The following is a 20861-nucleotide window of genomic DNA, read 5'->3' as shown; positions in this document are numbered from 1 at the left end:
TTGGTGAGCGCTTGTAACCGAGATCCACTCGATGGAGTTAGCATTAGCGAATCTTAGGGGGACACGCTCTCTGGTTAAACATGAAAAGAATTGGGGTACTTTTATAGAATAATGTGCCTTTCTCCTCTTTTTCGTATTGTTCTACGTTTTCATTCATGAGAAAAACTTATTTTCTCTTTCTATTTTGCTTGCAAATATATGTATTAATGTATGTTTAATCCTTCAGCCTGTTTTCAAATAAAAAAATTAAAAAAAAAAAAAAAAAGAATCAGAAAGGACCCATGGGGTTATTGACTTTATTTACAGGGGGAAAAAAAGGATTACTTAAATTGATTGGGAACGGCTTTGCATTCAAGAGTTTAATTAAAATACTTCCTTTGGAAGATAAATATTGTCCACGCTATTCTATCATGTTTAAATTATTGTAGCGTATATATCAAAGGAGGGAGTGGAGAGGGAATGTGTCCACACAGACACTTGGGGCGAATTCAATCTCCCCAGCTATAATTAATAAACATAGATAATCCATCCATGTAAGAAAGGCGAAAGAATGCAAAAAAAGGTCTGGAATGGGATGGGTTTCCTACAATGCTGTGAAGCACAGTGTTCTTAAAATACCCCTCACACACCAAAAGGGCCCTTGGTGTCATGCATCATCATAGGGGTCTTCGCGTCCCTCTACGGAACGCGGCGTGCTACTAACCAGCGAGAACGCGGGAGCACGGATGTAATTGCTAAGTGTGGTGTGTGAGGGTGGTGAGTGCTAGGGTCAGAAGTGAATGGTAAGTGAGTGTTAAAAAATACCTGGCATTCGAGGGCTAAAAAGAATTTTAATATACCTCCGTGCTGGTATCGTTAAAAAGGTGTAGGGAGGTTTTGTGTAATTAATGTACATAACCTCCTGTGTGCGTCGACATGTTTTGAAGCCTAAAGCTTCTTCTTCAGGACGGGTGCACGGATCCCTACCCTACTCACATGTGACAGTCTAGTACTGCTCATTGGACTGAATGACAGTATCCCTTGGAACCAGCTCACGTAACTTTGTAATAATCTGACACGCTATGGGTGACACAGCGTGACCTAGGCAATAAGCAATATCCTCCCCCAGAGTGTATATTCCACCTCATACCCCTCAGCCACGAGTATCCATCCAGACTGAGAGGGCTGTTTGATGATTATCATTAATTAATTCTTCTTAATTCTTTTTGTCTCTAGGGATACACTCCCCCTTCCTGTTAACATTACTATTGTGAGTTAATGAACCAGCTCGGCATCCACCTATGAACGCTGGTTGTATGACCTCTAGATAACAATACTATTGTGAGTAATTGAACCAGCTCGATATCCACCTATTGTGCTGGTTGTATGACCTCTAGCTTACATGTGTAGGGAACTTCAGTGGCGTTGTTGTAACCTATTTTGCTCACAAGATAGACCAATAACGTGCCCCTTTCCCTACGGACCGAGCTTGTGTTTGCCACTTTTCTCTCTTTAGTTAGAGACCGGTACACTGCGCAGCCGCAGAAACCTTTTAGAGGTTAGCGGGTCTAGTTTGTTGGCCACCACCGTAGCCTCGTAACGAACACCGCAGTACGCATGCCCACACCAGCAGCTGCACGAGCACAGCGCAGCCGCTATGGGCGTTGTTTAGCAACCTCTCCACAAGGCAGGTCTCAGTTCCGGTTCTACGGCACACCGGAACTGAGGCTTAATGATGGCACTGACAGTTTGGCACGTATATTTCCAGGAGTGGCGGGAACTGTGAGGCAATTAGAGAGAGTGTATATATACTGCACCATCCCGACTCCCCATTTACCACGGAGCCGCGGTAGGGACGTTTGTAGCAGGTAGTACCACTACGCTTGTAAGTACGGCATAGCCGCTTTTTCAGCAGGATCATGGGACCTAAACTTAGTATCTCCTACAGCGCTGATCTTTGGTATTTATCCTATCAGAGTGCCACTGAGCATGGGGTCCCCTCCGTTTTCTTCACAGGCTCATGATGCCATTGGCTTCATTTTAACAAGTATGCATTCTACCTTATTTTATCCCAATATACTTGTTTGTACTGTCCCTAGGGAAGTACTACAGCGACCATTTGGCCAAAAATAGTGTGTGTGCTTTATGTTATGTGTTGTTGTGTCCAGTATTTGTCTTTCTTCTTTTTTTCAGGGCACTGACACTGATATGCTGATAATTATGTATTGACACTATGTGAGTCACCTTTTTCAGGTCACGATCTCCACTCATGAGTGCCTCCTTGAATATCTTTTTGTACTTTTGTGTTCTTTTTACAGATTGAATTTGAAGTTATCACCTTGTTCCAGGCCGAGTACCATAGTAGGCACATTTGGCTTTATTCTACACATAATAGTATTTGTGTTTGGGCAGTACTAGACTGTCACATGTGAGTAGGGTAGGGATCTGTGCACCCGTCCTGAAGAAGCTTGAGGCTTCGAAACATGTCGACGCACACAGGAGGTTATGTACATTAATTACACAAAACCTCCACCACACCTTTTTAACGATACCAGCACGGAGGTATATTAAAATTATTTTTAGCCTTCACATGCCAGGTATTTTTTAACACTCACTTACCATTCACTTCTGACCCTACCACTCACCACCGTCACACACCACACATAGCGATTACATCAGTGCGCCCGCGTACTCGCTGGTTAGCAGCACGCCGCTTTCCGTAGAGGGACGCGAAGACCCCTATGATGAAGCATGACACCAAGGGCCCTTTTGGTGTGTGAGGGGTATTTTAAGAACCCTATGTGCTTCCCACCACTGTAGGAAACACATCCCATTCCAGGCCTTTTTTCGCATTCTTTCGCCTATCTTACATGGGTGGATTCTCTATGTTTATAAATTATTCTAGCACCACACTTTTTGGACTTCCTATAAAACTGATTGTGAGGCATCATGTTATTTAGAGCTTGGCAGCCTCCCTATTGCTTAAACCCCCTCCCAGACCTAATGTCAAGGCTTTTTTTTTTTTTTTTAATAGAAGCTTCAATGGCTGCCTGTTCACATGCGCATTATCGTTAAAACCTAATCTTTTATTCACAAAACTACTACCTGCACTGGTTTAGTCTACCTCAGAAATAAATTTCAGTTTTATGCCTGCCACTTACTATGAAATTCTCATCACACTCTTCTTAAAGCCCTTCCTCCACACACACATTACTCCCCCACCCTTTGCCTAAAAATCAGGAGCATGTGTTTTCGTATTTTTGAGCCATTCGTCAGAACTGCCTTTCTCTCCGTTTTACGATGGATCATTTTGTCTTTTACGAACTTCTTATAACTCATCTGTCAACATCCACTGACTGACACCGTTTTTGTTACAGAACTTTTCAGCACCTTGATGCCTTTTGGCAGCTACTGCACTATAGAAAAGTAGTTTTCATTAATTCAAAGACATTATCCAGCTTACAGTTCTTCAAAATGATCTGTGTCACCGAGCCAGAATGCAGACGCAATAGTTTTAGATAGTGCTCTCATCACACCTTTTCGCACAGATCACCTTGTAACAAGGCAGAACCCAGGAGAATAGAATGATTCACCACATATCATGTATATTTTTTACCTTCGATTCAGGGGAAGAGTGACACAAACCATGCTCTGTCTGGTAAGCTACCGTCATAACGCCCCCCCTCTTTAATACATCACAAATATCAAGTTCCTACTCGCCATAATCAATTACATATTTTTTATCTGAGGGTACCAAGGGCTGTATTAAAAGATTAGGAATCGTGTGTACAAGTTCACTTTACAATTAAAACGGCAGCCAAGAGGGAAAATTATTTGGAAGACTAAACCAAACATCAACATTAACATCACTCACTGATACATGAGGGGCTTTTCTGGAACTTGAGAGATCAGTGCTGAGCACATTAAGATATCACAGTCACCCATCCTTTTTTGGCATAGATAGGACAGTCATATAGGAGGACAATAATCACCAGATGCACGGATAATTACATTTTGTTCAAAAACAAGCCTGCTGGAAACTAGCTGACTGCCAGAATGTAATTAGGTAGGAAAACCATAATGGACATTTTCGTCTTTCATATTTAAATGGAAAAAAACAAGAATTGAACCAGACTAGAATATATAGCAGCAAAAATGAGACCTATTTATTTAGTCAAATGTGAACTCTGTGCAAAAATAGATTGTTTTGTAACTGCATAAAGTCCTGTTTTCCAAGCCACACCAAACTCCTTGCCTTTAACACCATTCAGTGTGCGAGACCGTGCACAAGTGCAATGCATCATTGATTTTAATGCGACTTCTTTTGTCTTAAAATGTTGCAATCAACAAATTGGTGTGAGCATTTAGCAAACACCTACCCCGTAATATATAGAGTACAGCACCATAGATCAGCAAATATATTATACATATATATATATATATATATATATATATATATATATATATATATATATATATATATATAACTGTCCTATACTTCATTAAAACAATGATGTAAAGAGCACAGTTACGCCCCCCCCCCCCGCACCACACCGTGTCATATCCACTGAATTCGTTATTTGTGGTACTCTAAAAGACCGAGGACTGTGAAATCATGTCTAGATTTGTACCATCTGCGTGCATATATGTTCATCAAGTATGTGCTGGCGGAGGCATGTGCACAATCACTGAAATATAAACAAACCTAGAAGAAATATGGTTAATGGAGAAAGTACATTACAATAACATTACGCTACCGCACAGTTTCAAATAAAGAGGGCTGTTGAATTGCAAGAACGAGACACCTAAAACAAAGACATTAATCAAAAAATACATTTCCAGTGTAATATCCAAAGCCCTGCCTGAAATCTGTCTGCACAGCGGGATCTTTGGAAGCTTTACGTAATAAGGTGCTCGATGAGAAACCAGGATTATTTACAATGCTACGGGAGCCATTTTTATACAAAAGCTTTTGATGGCCACGTTTAATCAAATTTCCAAATCTTTCTAAAAATCCCCGGTCCTTGCATCCGTCTGCCACAGACGAAGGGGCGCACGGGGGTGACATCTTCGCTTCTCCATGCATTCGGGGATATACTGTCACTATGCGTCTACATCTCAGAATTAAACATATATTACATGATTTTATAAAAGTATTTAATTAACACACCCTCTGCGCGGTAATCTTATTAAATGCAGACTAACAGGAACATATTCTGTGGCGAGGAGAGAGTCTTAATCCTACCAGTATTTACTTCAAGGGTTAAGCAAAAGATTAGGCTGAATGAAGCCTTCTTACGTGAGCTAAGGACGGATCGCCTATCTTAAATGAACACATCTCAGAAGGGAGCGCAGCATCATGCTAGCCCCGCGCACCGAGAAACAAAGAGTCTTCTCACAACATGCATGGGGAAGAAAGCGGTCTGTCTGCACGATGAACCAACCCCTCGATCGGAGCACTGAAACCATGTCTCATTAAAGCAGAAAAATAATGCACATTTGTAGAGACGTCGCTATTTACCTGGCCCTTTCCAGCGGCGCCCACGGCGTTTTCGGCTGCTCCTTGGCAGTCATTCTGCTTCTCGGCATCACGGGAGAGCGCTTCATGCTTGCTTTGAGGTGCCCGCTGTCAATGCAAGAGTTTGCAGCATTACGGTCGGAAAGAGCACACGCTAGCAATTACAAAGCACGCAGCGGAGAGGCAGCAGGACGCGGCGGCTCCACCACGCCCCCGACACCCTGCTTCGCATTTCCCAACCTCTAGCCTCGGCAATGGGCGGCCGGACGGGGCAACCTTGGTCGGACAGGGCGATGATGACAGTGTGACAAGTGCACCGAGGATCAGAGCCAGCAGGACAAAGGCTCAGCCGTCGGACACGGAGGCAGCACCCGCCAGCAGCGAGGGTCACACCGCTATCGGAGGCTGAGCCGCACACCACTTTCTTCCCAGCAACAGTCACATGATTGCGCGCAGTGCCACACAGCCCCACCGCTCCAATGGAAGAGCTCAGTCTAAACACACAAGACGGCACTGCGATGAGATTATTATAGGGGCACAGCAATAAACCCTTCAGCTCGGCCTGTGCATTCAACGATACAGCGTCTCGCGCGCAGCTGTCACCTGCAGCAGCCTGCCATTCACATGCATTCGTGCCGGAGCGGACTCCAATTCCCAAACCCAATCTCTCGAAAGGCCATCAAACCAGGTTTAGCCCTCGCGCACATTAGTAAACTTGCAACTGAGATGCTACTCTGAAAGAAGCATAGCGTTTTAGAGTTTAAGAAAAATTCACGATCGACGAAATAAAAATGAGGCTGTTAGTGCTGTCCGAGTATCATCGTTTTAAACAATGTAAACTTGAAGCCACTTCAAAAGAAGAGTTATCAGTGGATACCCCTCTTACGTAAATCAATTCTACACAGCAGATGCCAATAGGTTGGAGTGAGGATGCTTTCAACCAAGCCAGGAAGACACAGCAGCAGTGTTGTTGAGGGAGCAACCCTTTGCCTGGTACTCCTAAACATTACCCCAGGGCACCAACGTCTCTAGGGAGCAGCTTTATCTCAAAGTTAACATGCATACCAGAGATAAGATCTGTTTTACCAGAACAAGACATACCCAAGCCCTCTTGCCCTTTTAATATTGCTTCACTAGATAGTATTCTCTATGTCACAGCAGCATCCATGCTCAACCTACAAACCCTATCCCAAAAGTCTGAAGCAATAAGATGACCTTAAATGAACACGCTTTCGTTAACAACCTCGACTGCTGTAGATGCGGATCAAGATGGCTTTGTAAATGATGAAGTTGCTGTTGAAGATGGTGCAGGCCAGCAAGGGGAGCCAAAGGAGTTCCACCGGGATGGGGGTGATGGGATCATATTTCTTCAGGCCATGGATGAGACATGCTGTGGCATGTAGGATGGCCTTAATGGGTGCCTGTGTGTAGTTTAGGAGGCCACGGAGCCGGGCGTTACCGCCATCCAGGGAAAAGAGTACAAGGGCTTGAACAGCAGTTCAGAAGTAGCTTTCTAGAAGAAATGGTTTCACTTTCTTTAGAATAGAGCATTGGTACCAGGCTGTCCTTGTTTTCTTGGCAATGTGCTCCTTGCAGGTGAGGTTGGAGTCCAGAGTGAATCCAAGTGACTTGGCATTCGAGGATTCCAAGCCAAGATGGTTCATGTCATTGAGTGCGGCTCGGAATGTTTGCTGTTCTTGGCACATAACAGGAATTCTGTGTTGGTTGGGTCAAGCTTCAGGTAGGTGCTGGACATCCAGGTCTGGATTTTAGTGCAGGCAGTGTTTGAGCCATTGGATGTCTGAAGCAGAGGAGACTTTCAAGCACAGTTGTGTCATCGGCATATTGGTGAATCTTGATGCAGTTATCTGCGAGTAAAGCACCTAGCAGCATCATGTACTGTTGAAGACGATAGGAACTGGTGGTGCCCATGTGAACAAACTGGTGTTGGCTAGAAAGGTAGGAGGAGAGCCAGTGAAAGACATTGCTGGTGAATCCCATTTGAAACTCCAGGTTCAACTGTGTCGAAAGCAGCGGAGAGGTCCAGCAATAACAGGAGGCGTAGGTCATCTTCATCTGTGGTCAGGAGGGCATTGTCTATGATGCATAACGTAACAGTCTTCAAGCTGCAGGGTGACCTGAAGCCAGACTGATATTCGTGCATGAGATGGTTAGCATTAAGCTGATCTTGGAGTTGAACATAGATTGCTTTTTCGATGATCTTGCCAGTAAATAGTAGGTGTGGAATGGGTCGGTAGTTGGAAAGGTCATCAGGGTCAAATGTATGTTTCTTTAAGACTGGGAGGATCTGGCCTGTCTTGAGAGTTTCTGGGAAGATGCATTGAGTGAGAAGGCACTGACAATGGTGGGAAGAGGTGGGAGTGTCCCCATGGAGAGCTTTAATGAAGGACCAGGGTAAGACATTTTCTTCATAACAAGTGGCTGTGAGGGAGTCGAGCATGTTTAGCGAGATCTGCAACAGAGAAGCCTTTAAAGAATAACCATTCCTGGATTCTGTGGAAAGGAGAGGGCGTAAGAGATGAAGCAGGCTTGATGTTGTCGATGTGCTGTCGGATTCTCCGTATCTTTTGCCTGAAGAAGAGATTAATGGTACTGAACTCTTCTGCAGTGTGAGGAAAGATGAGTCCAACAGGGGGTTGATGCAGTGCCTGCTAGTCTTCATCTCTGGTTCCACCCCACTAATTAAACCTCTCAGCATTTTCAAAGTACTCACTTGTATAAAAATGATTTTTTATTACTTTTATGTACAGTCTTTCCAAGCCTCTTCAAATTCTATGTGTAAACTCTTCTCGTTCTTCTACTTTGCCCACTAATACCTTTCAAATAGTTGGTTGTGTCCTGCAGCATTGTCAAGTGGTTGTTTAAATCATCAAACTTCCAGTTTAATATAAGACACATTGTCTTGTATGCTCAAGTGCCTCCTCGAATTGATCTCGTACTGGAAGAGCAATTTGATCTGCACTTGTCATTGAACTGCCTCCCCTCCATCTTGATCCCCAGGCTTTTCTTTTTCCAACCGTCTGGTGGAGAGGTGCGCACTGCTGAGGCTCATCTTTCGCCATGTACCCACAATGGGTCCAGGAGAGGCATAGTCTTCAATATCCCTTTAATTGCTCTACAGCTGTCTGTCTCAGTCCAGCTTGAGCAACAGACTACATGGTACAGAAACTGTTTTAGCCCACAAGTGGGGACTTCACCTTCCAGGCACTGTTTTATCATGCAACTGTGGAAGCTCAAAAGAATAGCAGCCATCACACGTACTTGTCTACTTGTCAGCCACTAATCCCAGCGTTAGCAATGATTTCCATTTAAAAAACCAAACATTTGCAGGCATTAAACACTATGCAAGGCCCTTTCTTACAGTCACATCTAACAGGTGATTTCACTTCACGTTATGCAGACAGGACATCAGCAGCATATGCTCCCAATACTTCGATTGGAGAAGTAGGAGGGAGAAGTATAGGACTGCACGAATCACTGCAGGTTAACTATCAACAAGTGATCATGTTTTTAGATAAAAAAAGTGGCTATTCAGCTCTATGAAAATTCTGGGTTACCATACAAATCTGATAACCCATATTTCACAAATAAAGAAGTCCATTTTTAAGTTCTGACTCATAAATCAAGTTCTGCTAAAAAAGGCAAACATAAAAAGATAAAACTATATATTAAGCATAAAAATATATTAAATGGAATTGGAGAAATAAGTATTACAATTGTTACTTTTCTATGTTTTAAAAAAAAATGTTACTTTTCTATTAATCGGTTTTATATTTCTCATAGGACTTCTAAGGATCTCAACAGTGTTCAGGGTGACTAAGACGTTTTAGGGAAGAATATAAGCTATTATTCAATTTACGATTTCCACTGGAAAAATGCTTTATTGCAAATGTTTTGTAAGGAAATTAGCACAATTTGCATGGTTGTAAAATGTGCACATCGCTAGACAGGAAGCCTGACTAGTAGAAAGCTCACATCTGCATTACTTCACTACTTTTTATTATGCTATGCCTTCAACAAAGCTTTTGGTACTAGTAATGTCTGTCAATAAATGAATGTAAAGTATTTTATACATTGCTCTAAAAACGTGTATAATAAATTAATTGGGCCCTGTCACCTTACAAGATAGGCCCCTTTGCTAACCTGAAACAGAAAACAGTTGATATGAGATCACATTTTCGTACTAGTACTTTTGGAGGCTATAGAATCCGGTCATTGCTTTCACTGGGTAACAGGCAACATGCCTGCAAGGTACCATTTGAATACAAGTAAGAGAATTTTTTTTATCCCTCTTCTGACAAGGAGAGAACCTCTTTTCAGCAAATCTTTGAGAGGACCGGAGAAGAAGAATTATGCACAATGATTCCCTTGTTCGCATGAACATTTGCTCACCTCAGGTGCAAAGGATCGACTGAGACCTTGGACCTCTTGGTCCTTTCGTACTGCCAACAAAGAGACCGCTAGCTTACAATGAATTGACAGAAAACTGCTTACTTACATAAAGCTAAAACCAAACTTGTGTCCAGCACAGTACCTGGCAAGTATTCTGTATGGAACAATGGCCCTACTGAGCACACCTGGGTAAACTCTTCACAATACTGGCAGGGAGAGGATGGGGCTATTACGAATGGAAAATATGCTAAGATTAAAAATTTCAGTCACCATACAGGTAAGATTATCCAATTGTAGCATTTTGGAAACATGCAAAATGTGCACTTTTTGTATGAGAAGTATCTGAATATTTGAAAATGTATTTGATGAACTAATGATCTTGCACGTGAAAATAGTTTTCTATGTCACTTAGAAGTGCAAATAATGATATTAATAGTGATGTCACATTTTCGTGTATTGTGGCATTCATGTTTTTTAATGGATGTAGTTTCTGGTGTTCTACTCAACTTGCTTCTACTCAATTTCCCTTCCCAATCTGTAGCCCGCTGCAAACCATTTCTCCCTTGTTTCTGCGAAGCAACAAGTGAATGATCTAAATGTTTTAGCAATGTACAACATTGTTAGAAAACATGCATTGTTAACAAAACTTTCATTGTGTAATCTAAGTATCATTTTCAAGGACTTCCACTAGAAGTGATGGTGCCGACGTGCTAATTCTATGAGCTTTAGTTTAAGAAATATTTCTTTTTATGTTCTACGTCTCTGAAGAGCCGTTGCTGTGGGAGCAGATGTGAAATCTGTGTTGAAGTATGATGGAACCACCTAAGCCATTACCCCGCATGGCTTTATAACGCTGTCATTACAACGACCGCAACACTACCATGCAAGTCTTTACAACACAAATATTTTCCACAAATTTGCCTTTACCACAAAAATTCATTGTAAACGCATGTATGGTAATGGCATATTCATGTTAAAAATTTAACAGGCAAGTATTTCCTCATTGTGTGTGTGTATATATATATTTATATTCAAATATATATCTAAATATATATAAAATATATATTTTATTTATATATTTAAATAATTTACATCTATTTAAAAAATATAAATATACACACAAGCATACACCCATTCACCCAAAAACCCATACTCACCCTATGCCCTAAATCCTAAAAATACCCTTTCCGCCCTAAAACCCATACCCACCCTGAACCCTAAAAACCCCATGGCACCCAAAAATTACCCTTGCCACCCAAAAACCCATACCCATCCTAAGCCCTAAAAATACCTACACCACCCAAACCCCCAAACCTACCCTAAATCCTAAAAATTCCTTTACCACCCAAAACCCCAAATCTGAAAAATTCTCTTTGAACCCAAAACCCCAAACCAACTGAAGTTTAAAAATTCCCTTACCACCTAAAAACCCAAACCCACCTAAATATTCCCTTACCATCTAAAAACCCATACCCACCATAAACCCTAAAAATACCCTTACCACCCAAAAACCCACACCCACCCTAAAAATGTCCTGACCACCCAAAAACCAATACCCATCCTAAACCCTAGAAATATTCTTACCACCCAAACCTCAAACCCATCCTAAACCCTAAAAAGACCCTTACCACCCAAACCCACCCTAAAAAGTTTTATGAATTTGCATACATCTTTATTTGTGAATGTGGGCCTTCATCGTATTTCATGCATTTTTCTCTGTACCACAATTTTTGCTATTCTGTAATTAAGTTTTTGCCCTTTATTTGATCTAGAAACTAGTCCTTTATGCATCCAATATTTTCATCTGTTTAACTCTCTTAATTGTATTTTATTGATGAGAAGTAGAGTCTCTAACCACTAGACCAACTAGATACACTGGAGCCAAATTATTTAGGGTAAAAATCGGGATGATCAAATACTGATGTTAACATAGTTATTGGGGTTCGGCTCCCACACTATTTCGATGCTCAAGCTTTCATTTAGTTGCAATAAGTAGGCCTGATTTGACAGCAAGGAGAACACAAACAAGCAAGGCAAATCAGGTTAGATGTCTGAGCTTCAGGTAACTATGTTCCAGCTTAGTACAAGTCTAAAATGGATCCTAACCAATGAACTTTCTCATCAAAGAGAAAATAACCCCCAAAAAAATTCTTACTTAAGACCTTCATGACCATGCTGACACAAACCTCGGCCATGTAAATGCAGGCGCATATCAGACTCACTTCTCACCGCTCAGCAAAGCCTAATCTTGCCCAAACACACTTTTGACAGGTGGATTTGACCACATTACTCCTATACTTTGCAAGACTTGCTTCTCAGCTACTCATCAGAGTCCGAACCACATTAAAAAATCAGCTGTATCATGTACAGGGTCATTAACTAAAACCGTCCGTACCTAGTCAATTTAATCATCATCTCCAGTGGTTGCAAGGGGCCTCAGAAGTCAGAAAACCCTTCTTCTAGAATTGCCTAAATTCAGACAAGCTAAAGCACAGAAAATCATTCTCTGGGCCCATTATGGCAGCCTGAAACTCGCAGCCCCCCAACTTCAGGACACAATCTTCTGCAAGCAACTCTGACAGACTCTTATTATAAGAGGAAAGGTGGCAGAGTCTAGGATATTCACAGTTGTTTAACCCTCTACCATCTTGATGCAATTCTAATTACGTTGTAATGTAAAGCACCTTCTTTCCAACCGTTCCACAGGTAGTATATAAATGGACAAATAAAATCCTTGTGCCCTCTTTGAGAAAAAAAAAACTCCTGCGCAATGGCTCACAAACCAGCTCAAATGATGCTACTTCAACGTGGAAACTGAAAAAAACAATAACAGCGTTGAGAGTAATGAGAAATAGTATGTGAAGGGGGTTAGGAGGAGAAGGTGGTCATCACTGGGTGCTCGGCCAGGTCAGAGAGAAGTGAGTCCAAGATATCGAACATCTCTAGCCTCCTCCCTATAAAGGGAGGTGCTTTCTGCTCTGGCCCAGGAAGCCTTGGTCATTGAGAAAATTCTATGACCGCGGGCTGGGTAAGGTAGGCCCTACGCAATATAAAGAAAGATTAATTTGAGTCAAGCATTCGGAGAAATGAGCTTGGGGTACTCTTGGGCTCGATCTCATTCCCTTTCGAGTAGTGGTCTACCGATGTCTATCTCCGAGGCATATCAGGTGGACTGTAATGAAGTCTGCATGAGATCCTAGAGGGCTTTACTCAGCCAGTTAATTAACCAACAGCCAGTGGCAATGGTATATAACAAGTGGAGGAGCCTATGCATATAAGGCTTAATGTTGATCACATACCACTTAGTTTTCAGGGTGTGTCAACCACCCATACGTCAAAAATTGGTCCTCAACGGAATTGAACTGCTTTCCAGTGGTTTGAAATGACATGTTGCCCATTTTGGAAAAGATACACACTGTGTCGAAGCCCGCTTATCCTCAGTGAGCTAACTCTCGACCATCCAGATATACAGTCCTTTTAAGAAGTCAGAGGCTGTTTATTTATAGGGCATAGGGAAAACATATTTAGTCTATGATATGCCCTGGGCAAAACATTGCAAAGCTATCAACAAAAGACGCAAGGGGGCACCAAGGGTTTAGTACCCAGTACTAATAACATTAGAATGTTAGCCCGGCCAAGAATGGGTTCGGCAGAGGTCATCTCCTCTTGGGATAGTCCTGCTACTGGAGCTGCAGAACTAAATAATAGTGTTCAAAATTGTGAACGGCTAAGCTCCCTTGGTAAACTGGAGTCTTCGGTTTCGAGAGGGCTACTCTCCAGCATTAATTATGCCAGACGAATTCCCGTAGGAGAGAATACCACTCATGAAAGAATCTGTGGGGCAGGAACACTCAGAGGTTAGTAAAGTAATACAAAAGTCGGGTTAACATGACCATTTTTGAGACAACCCATGACCGATAATGGCAAGGCCCACCAGAAGGCCACCAGGATTTTGAGGGTGGTTACAGCCTTAGACAAGTTGCCATCCAAAAGGTCTTTATCAGCATGAAAGTTGTGAATACCCCAATAACGAAATGAAGTCCCCTCTCACTGGATGGGGCACCCATCCAAGTCCATTCACACCAGTGCAACAGCTGGGCGTAGGGTAGGGGTGATAGGCAGGACTTTAGCCAATTGAATGAGGCCAGAGTGCTCTCCGAACTCTGCAAGTAACTCAGCCACCAAGAAGTAGATCCCAGAGAGCTCCAATAACCATGTTAGAGTTCTGTGGGCACAATTTCAGTCATGGTAGGTGTACTCACACACGGCTCAAATATATTGCCACTGAGAGACAAACACTGTCATGCAACATGGCTAATACCCACGGACAGTTCCTCTTACAGACAAGGTGGTCCCAGACAGGTAGAGAAACTACGGAGCACGAAGAGGTTTTGACAGGTAAAGGTTACTGGTGGTATTTTCTGGGAAAATCCACAACAAGCTGGATGCCATGGAACACAGAACAGTGGCTTACGAGACCAAGCTAGACCAAGTTGAGCCACGGCTAACTAAAGCAGAGAGAAAAATGGCCTCCATAGGTGCTGCAGTTATAAGAGGAGCTATCAAAGACAACTACATTCTATATTTAATTGTGTCCAACTTCAATTATGTATCTAGAAAGCAAAGTAAATCACCAAGAAAACATATAAAGTGTTAGAACAGTCACGGTACTGACATGGACCTTGAATGACGAAGACTCTAGTCTAGTCTCTGCGTTCTATAGAGTTTCGCACAGTTGTCTCTCAATCAGAAGTGAAACTCACCAAACTGATAAGGGTGGCACAACTTCCAACAATCGGGTCAGTGCAGAATAAAAGAGAAACAGAGGTAGGACTTCAGCAATTTTTCAAGGAGAGAAAGAGTACATAACAATTCTAAAGGAAGCAGCAGTAAAGGGAGAACTGCTCCACCAAGGGTCAAGAATTCTCATGTTCTCGGATTGTGCCACAATGATGAAAAAGAGGTGACAAAGGATGCAAGAAAACAAGCTGGGAATCAAATAATAAGCTTCAATTGTTATACCTACATAGTTGTAAGTGGTCATAGGTGGCAAAACCTTAATCTTCACCGAGGTAGAAGGGGCCACAATGCCCTTTTATTTAAATCAACAAGGGTTTCTCCTCTTTTCCCCTACCCACCTTTATCAGCTTTCCTTTCCATATTGAAGGTCATGACACTTAGTGGTTTCCTGACAAAGACGTAAGGTATACTTTTGGGGTCTGGCGAGCCGAGATGTTGATCATGTCCTAGATCTTAACCATTAAGTGTGCCCTACACCACTGTACGTCATGTTATGCACAAGTATTGTAGCTAAAAGCTGGGGTGAATAGTTCTGTAGCTAACTACAGAGCGCAACTACCTTTTGGCTTGGTTTGTGCTATAGAAATACCATATACATACACAAATTAAGAAGCCATCATAAAGCATATACATTTTGGAGCTGAACTTCAGAAGAGAATGCTAACACGACTGAGCAGATTTTCAAAATATTTTATCAGTGCTTGGAAATAGCAAATGATTCAAGGCCTAAAAATCAAGTGTTGTCCCAACATGCAATAGAAATCTGGAATATGGTTTAAAATCTCCGAAACAGGGACTGAAAAAGAGTACCTACTTTATGGCCTTTCATTTTCATATAAGCGGGCACCAAAATCCGATTTTAAGCGAATTAGCATTGTAGAAGATGAGCGCGCTGTGGCAGAAAAGAAGAAAGGATTTAAAGACCGCTTCCCTATCTTAAATCTAGACTTTGTGGGTCTTGCAAAGATTGAAAAAATATTCAAAACTGATAGCCAGAACAATAATTATATTTGCTGCACAATCAAATTTAATTCATGACAAATTGCTCAAGAGCGCTATTTCGAGAGCACCAAGTAAATAAAATTACAGTAATAATCCGGATGCGAAGACATCTGCTGCAACCATGACATAATGATGAAAAGCATTTTTATTTTTAAGGTGCTAAAATCATGAAGTTTGTCTGAATAGATGGTCTTTTTTCAAGAAACATTCTACATTAGTAGCAGTTTGGGGCTGTACAGGCAACCAAATTACCATCGCAGGCTCAGGAGGGCCATATACTGTTTGTACTGTTTCAGGTCACGTGGGGATATTCCGTTTATTTAAAAGAAATATGCTCCCAGCAATTTCAAACTTAAATGACCGAGATTTCCATTGGCTTCACGAATTACACTTCAAGTTGGCAACCCACGCTTTCAATCGGCGCATTTTGTGTTGAAAAAAAGTAAATATACCCAAATGCCTCTTCCCCCTGACCACAAAACAGGCAGCGAGGGTCTGAAGAAAAATACTTTTAGTTTCTTGCATACTTGGGTACCAAACACGCTCATCTTAATAAAAGGTACTAAGGTAATAAATACACAGCAGATGATCATGCAGCACTTAGTTCATACTTTACACTCATTATGCGCAAAGTTATCACTGAAAAACCTTGCGTCAGACTGGCTGTTTAGAAAGAGGGGCTCGTCATAGAGCAGTGATTATCGCCAGATATTATTACACCACACAAAGGACAATGTCTTCTTCAGAGGCTCCCATTAGGTATCGAATGTCTGTTCACCCCACCCCGCCCCTTCATTCTCCATCTGCCGCAGGCCACCATTTGCAGTGAACTATTGATCCCCTCCTCCTGCAAGCATCCCTTTAGTGTGTCTGGCTATAGTGAATTTAGTTCAAATGCATTTAGGTTTTATAGCAGATAGCAACTAAACTGATTTTTCTGATCACTGTTAAAATGATTTAGCCTATGGTAGCAAACCACAACGAACTGTTATCTGTGAATAAAATATCAGAATTATTGACTCTATTCAATTCGTTTTTCTTCTATACGATCCCAACACCATGTTGCATATATTCAAAGACGCCCCGGGCGCTCACCATGAGACGGGGCCACAGATGGTCATCTAAAGTGACGTGCTAAAAAAGATGCCTTTGTATCTCAGAGTATCGATACCAACTGGGTTCTATGAGAGGTGTCCCAGCACCTCTTTCCGGCTAGGTGGACTGGAACACTCCACTGATTATCCCATTCTCAAAGCCATTTGCACATACAAGTCCCACTGAAGAAAATAGCGTTTTTTTGTGGGAACTGCAAAATGCTTTTTGGAATTAAAGTCTGAATTAGCACCCTGTGCAATATTACCGCCTGGAGGTCTAATATTGGGCATTTTAAATTCTTCTCCCGGAGTGGAGAGCAAGTGTTGCAGAACAGAATGACCTGGAGTATGGACATTCAGACACATTGGTACCCCGTAAACAGTCGATTACACTCGTGAAGGGTAGGAGCAAACTATTTTCTGGGTTTTGAATGGGAAATTGATACTGGGAGAGCTTGAGGTCGGTGGCGGTGGTGGATGGGGGGGGAGGTAGGTTGAGAAATGGTTTCTTCAGGGAGAAATATATTTCCTATTTGAAGGAAAGCGCAATGGCACAGGTTTAGCATTTTTTCCATGCACAATTGTATTGTACGCAAAGTGCAATTGAGAGTGAGGATAACCTTTCTAATGGTTGCAAGTAGGGCGTGAGAAAAAGTCTTGACTCTACGACTGTCGCGAATTCCAGGAGTAGTCTTGGAAAGCTTTGTAAATTCCTAAAGTTTATAAACTATGTACAAAACTGGTGCGCAGATTTCAAAGTTTTGTTTTGGGAACGTGCCTGAGGAACGCAGTGAAAAGGAAGATTCAAAGTACAGCATGGAAATGAGAGCACACACAAAAGAATACGTGTGCTATTATTTCCTTACTTTTGTCGCCCACTGGCAGGAGGTATTCCAGTTTTTCCCTTGGGAAGTACTAACATTCTCTAACTCTTCGTTTCCAGATGCTTTGATTACACGTTCAGATTAAAATCGGAAAAGTAAGGTATACAAATCTAACATCTGATTGGTGGAGATATTTCAGCACCAGTTGTAATCGGTAACGCTAAGCCTGTCAAGAACAAAATCTGGTCTCTGACTAGTCACAACCATTACAAAGCAGCAATAAATCAGCGAACACAATTTTGCCCTCAGGGGTGATTTTCCTTAAAACAGTAGGTTTCCGTTTTTTAGGTCTCGCCTGACCCAGCGCATGCGCTGGTCTGGCGAGACTTATTGAGAGGGCTCCAAAAAGTGCTACCAGGCCAGCCTAGAGCCACAGTGCATGTGCGCGGGCGCGCGCGCAGCGCTTTACCGCAATTACTTTCGGTTTTGCGGCCGCACGGCCGCTTTGATGTTTGTTCGGGATCACTTTCACTTGCATAGCCAATAGGTCTCGCTTTTGGGACCTTATAAGAATTTAGTTATGCAACTGTTGCATGGCTAAACACTTATAAGGTCCCAAAGGCGAGACCTATTGGCTATGCCAGTGCTTGTTTTTTTTGCATTAGTTCCTATTTAAGGTACAACTAGTGATCTCTATGCTACACTTTGAACTTTGCTATTCTCAGACGGTCTCTAAAATTCAATTTTCGAAACATTTGTATTATTTTTACTGCTTTAGGAAGACACATTCTTGCCGTCCAACATTCTCCGTGTGTTCCACAGGTGGGCAGGTGTAACATATGCAAAGGATGTCCAAAACAGGGAGGGATCCAGCAGTTGTTGAATAGCAGGCCTTCCCCACTGGGACATGTGAAATGTGTACCGGACGGTGACATTTGCTGATGCATCCATGTATTTAGCAAAAAGAACAATTGATGGACAGAATGCAGAACAATGACATACATTCACCCAGTACAGAGATCTGGGCCTAAATCCATCTTTTTTTTGCTCACCATTCCAGTTTGGACCCAGCCAAATCAGTCTTGACCCTGCGCCTAATGGGAACAGTCCACCCTGAACTGCCAGGCCAGGTCCGCCCATGACTGGAAACAAGCATCCTAGGAACGGTTTCGGGCTTTCAGCCCTCATCAGCCAGGATAGCTATACTCCAGTGGCATGGAGAGCACGGGACCCACATCTGGGCATACCTATCTCACTCGGGGTGACAAATGCAAAAAAGGACAATTGATTGACAGAATGCAGAACAATGTCATACATTCACCCCGTACGGAGATCTGGGCCTAAATCCATCGTTTTTTGTGCGATTTATTCAGCATTCCGTCCATCATTTGTTTGCGTAGCACTTTTCGTCCTAAGTGGGATGGGTATGCCCAGACGTGGGTCCCTTGCTTACTGTGCCACTGGATTCAAGCTTAGCCTAGCTGATGAAGGGTAATACCCAGAAACCGGTTCCAGGATGCTTGTTTCCAGTCCAGGGAGGAGCTGGCTTGGCAGTTCGGTCTTGACTGTTCCCATGAGGCACAGGGTCAAGACGGATTTGCATATCGCTGGGACCAAACTGGGGTGGCGTAGTGGGCAAAAGAAGGATGGATTTAACCCAGATCTCTTGACTGGGGGAGAATGTTTGAATCATTCAGCATTCCGTTCATCATTTGTTGCAGTTACACTTTTCGTCCTAAGTGGGATGGGTATGCCCAGACGTGGGTCCCTTGCCAATGGATTCAAGCTAGCTTGGCTGATGAAGGGTGACATACCCTGAAACCGGTCCCAGGATGCTTGTTTCCGGTCCAGGGAGGAGCTGGCTTGGCAGTTCGGTCTGGACTGGTCCCATGAGGTACAGGGTCAAGTCTGATTTGCATATGGCTGGGTCCAAACTGGGGTGGCGTAGTGGGCAAAAGAACAATGGATTTAACCCATTCTCTCGACCGGGGGGGGGGGGACGGGAGAAAGTTTGAATCATTCAGCACTCCATCCATCATTTTTTGCAGTTACAATCGATATATTTAGCAGCACCCGTAGTTTGCGGCCTTATTGCGTTCAGAGCAGCAACCTGGAGGGGCTGAGGTAGGTCCCTTGTGACAGTTCTAGGAGGACCCCAACACAAATGCTTCACTTAAAAGCCCGTCAGAGCTCCTTCCCACCAAATCCCGTACGTCTGGGCTTGGAGCTAGCTGAGCCTAACTCGGTGATGGCACAGGTCTGAAGACCAAAGAGGGCATACAAGCTGCCAGTGTGGGCAACGCCGACTGACCCCTTCAAGTGTGTACATATGCCTCCAGCTAGCAAAGCATGGTCCATAAAGCGTGCAGAGCTGTGGCCTAATATCACACCGGTAGCTTAATGACACACCCTGATGTTATCCAGGTCTCCAGTTTCCATCACGTAACACCTTTTTGACTACAGGCTAAGCTTTGATCAAACTTAGGGGAATGTTGCAGTACCTCAGTATTTCAGATAGTTGAGCAACACAATTAACAACGGAACCACCAAAGCAAGCTTGGGGGTCGTCTGACCACACCATATGCGAGACAAGGAAGCAGAAATTCACTCTTGTGCACAGGTGGGAGAACCAGGTCCTAGGGACCGAAAAGCAAGAAGCAATACACACATGCCCACTATTAGCATTAACTGTGAACTAGGCCGCACCGCAAGAAGTAGACATTAAGATGTTCTTGATGACCCACTTGCAATCCACTGGTGGGCCTCCAGCATCTGGCACTGAACAAATCAATTTAGGGAGAATCTATAGTGCCCACAGTGAATGGGTATGACCAAGAATACAATATCGGCTTGATGTGGCAAGGAAATGTGGGACCCGGCCATTCCTGAACCGATGAAGCAAGGCATCATAGGCATGGTGGGCAGTCCCATATCCAACCCTAATGCAGCAGAGCATGGCTATGTACAAATCAAATGACACCGAGCATGGTAGAGCCTGGAACAAAGACAAACTTGGTGAGGGATGCCTTTTTAGGTCGAGCCTAGCAGCACGAATGCGCTACTCTGCGAGGCATGGAGTGTTAAGTATGGGTAGTTTCACTCCGTCCCTCGCTGCCAATCAGTTTAGGTGTCGTTCCAAAAAGCTCCCTTTTGATTGGTTTGTCAACTTTATTTGTCCAGCCTTCTTCGCTGTTAATCCACGCCTGGCGTTCCTACCCATTACTGTTATCG

The 20861-nt window shown here is 43.0% G+C and overlaps 1 protein-coding gene across 12 annotated transcripts in view; it reads right to left on the bottom strand.

Annotated features, from left to right (window-relative positions):
* Window positions 1-20861, bottom strand: part of APC (APC regulator of Wnt signaling pathway) — an 858190-nt gene that overhangs the window by 181103 nt on the left and 656226 nt on the right. For 10 of the 12 annotated variants that reach the window (XM_085632601.1, XM_085632600.1, XM_085632606.1 and 7 more), the window contains one exon: window positions 5501-5605. The exons of the other annotated variants lie outside the window; for them this stretch is intronic. In XM_085632601.1, coding sequence (XP_085488727.1) covers window positions 5501-5605 — 105 coding nt within the window. The remainder of the gene's footprint in view (window positions 1-5500; window positions 5606-20861) is intronic. 12 annotated transcript variants of the gene reach the window in all.

This window comes from Triturus cristatus, chromosome 2_1, assembly GCF_964204655.1.
Source record: "Triturus cristatus chromosome 2_1, aTriCri1.1, whole genome shotgun sequence".
Classification (NCBI taxonomy): Eukaryota; Metazoa; Chordata; class Amphibia; order Caudata; family Salamandridae; genus Triturus; species Triturus cristatus.
The sequence above is the reverse complement of the archived record's forward strand: the minus strand, read 5'-3'. Positions and strand labels throughout refer to the sequence as shown.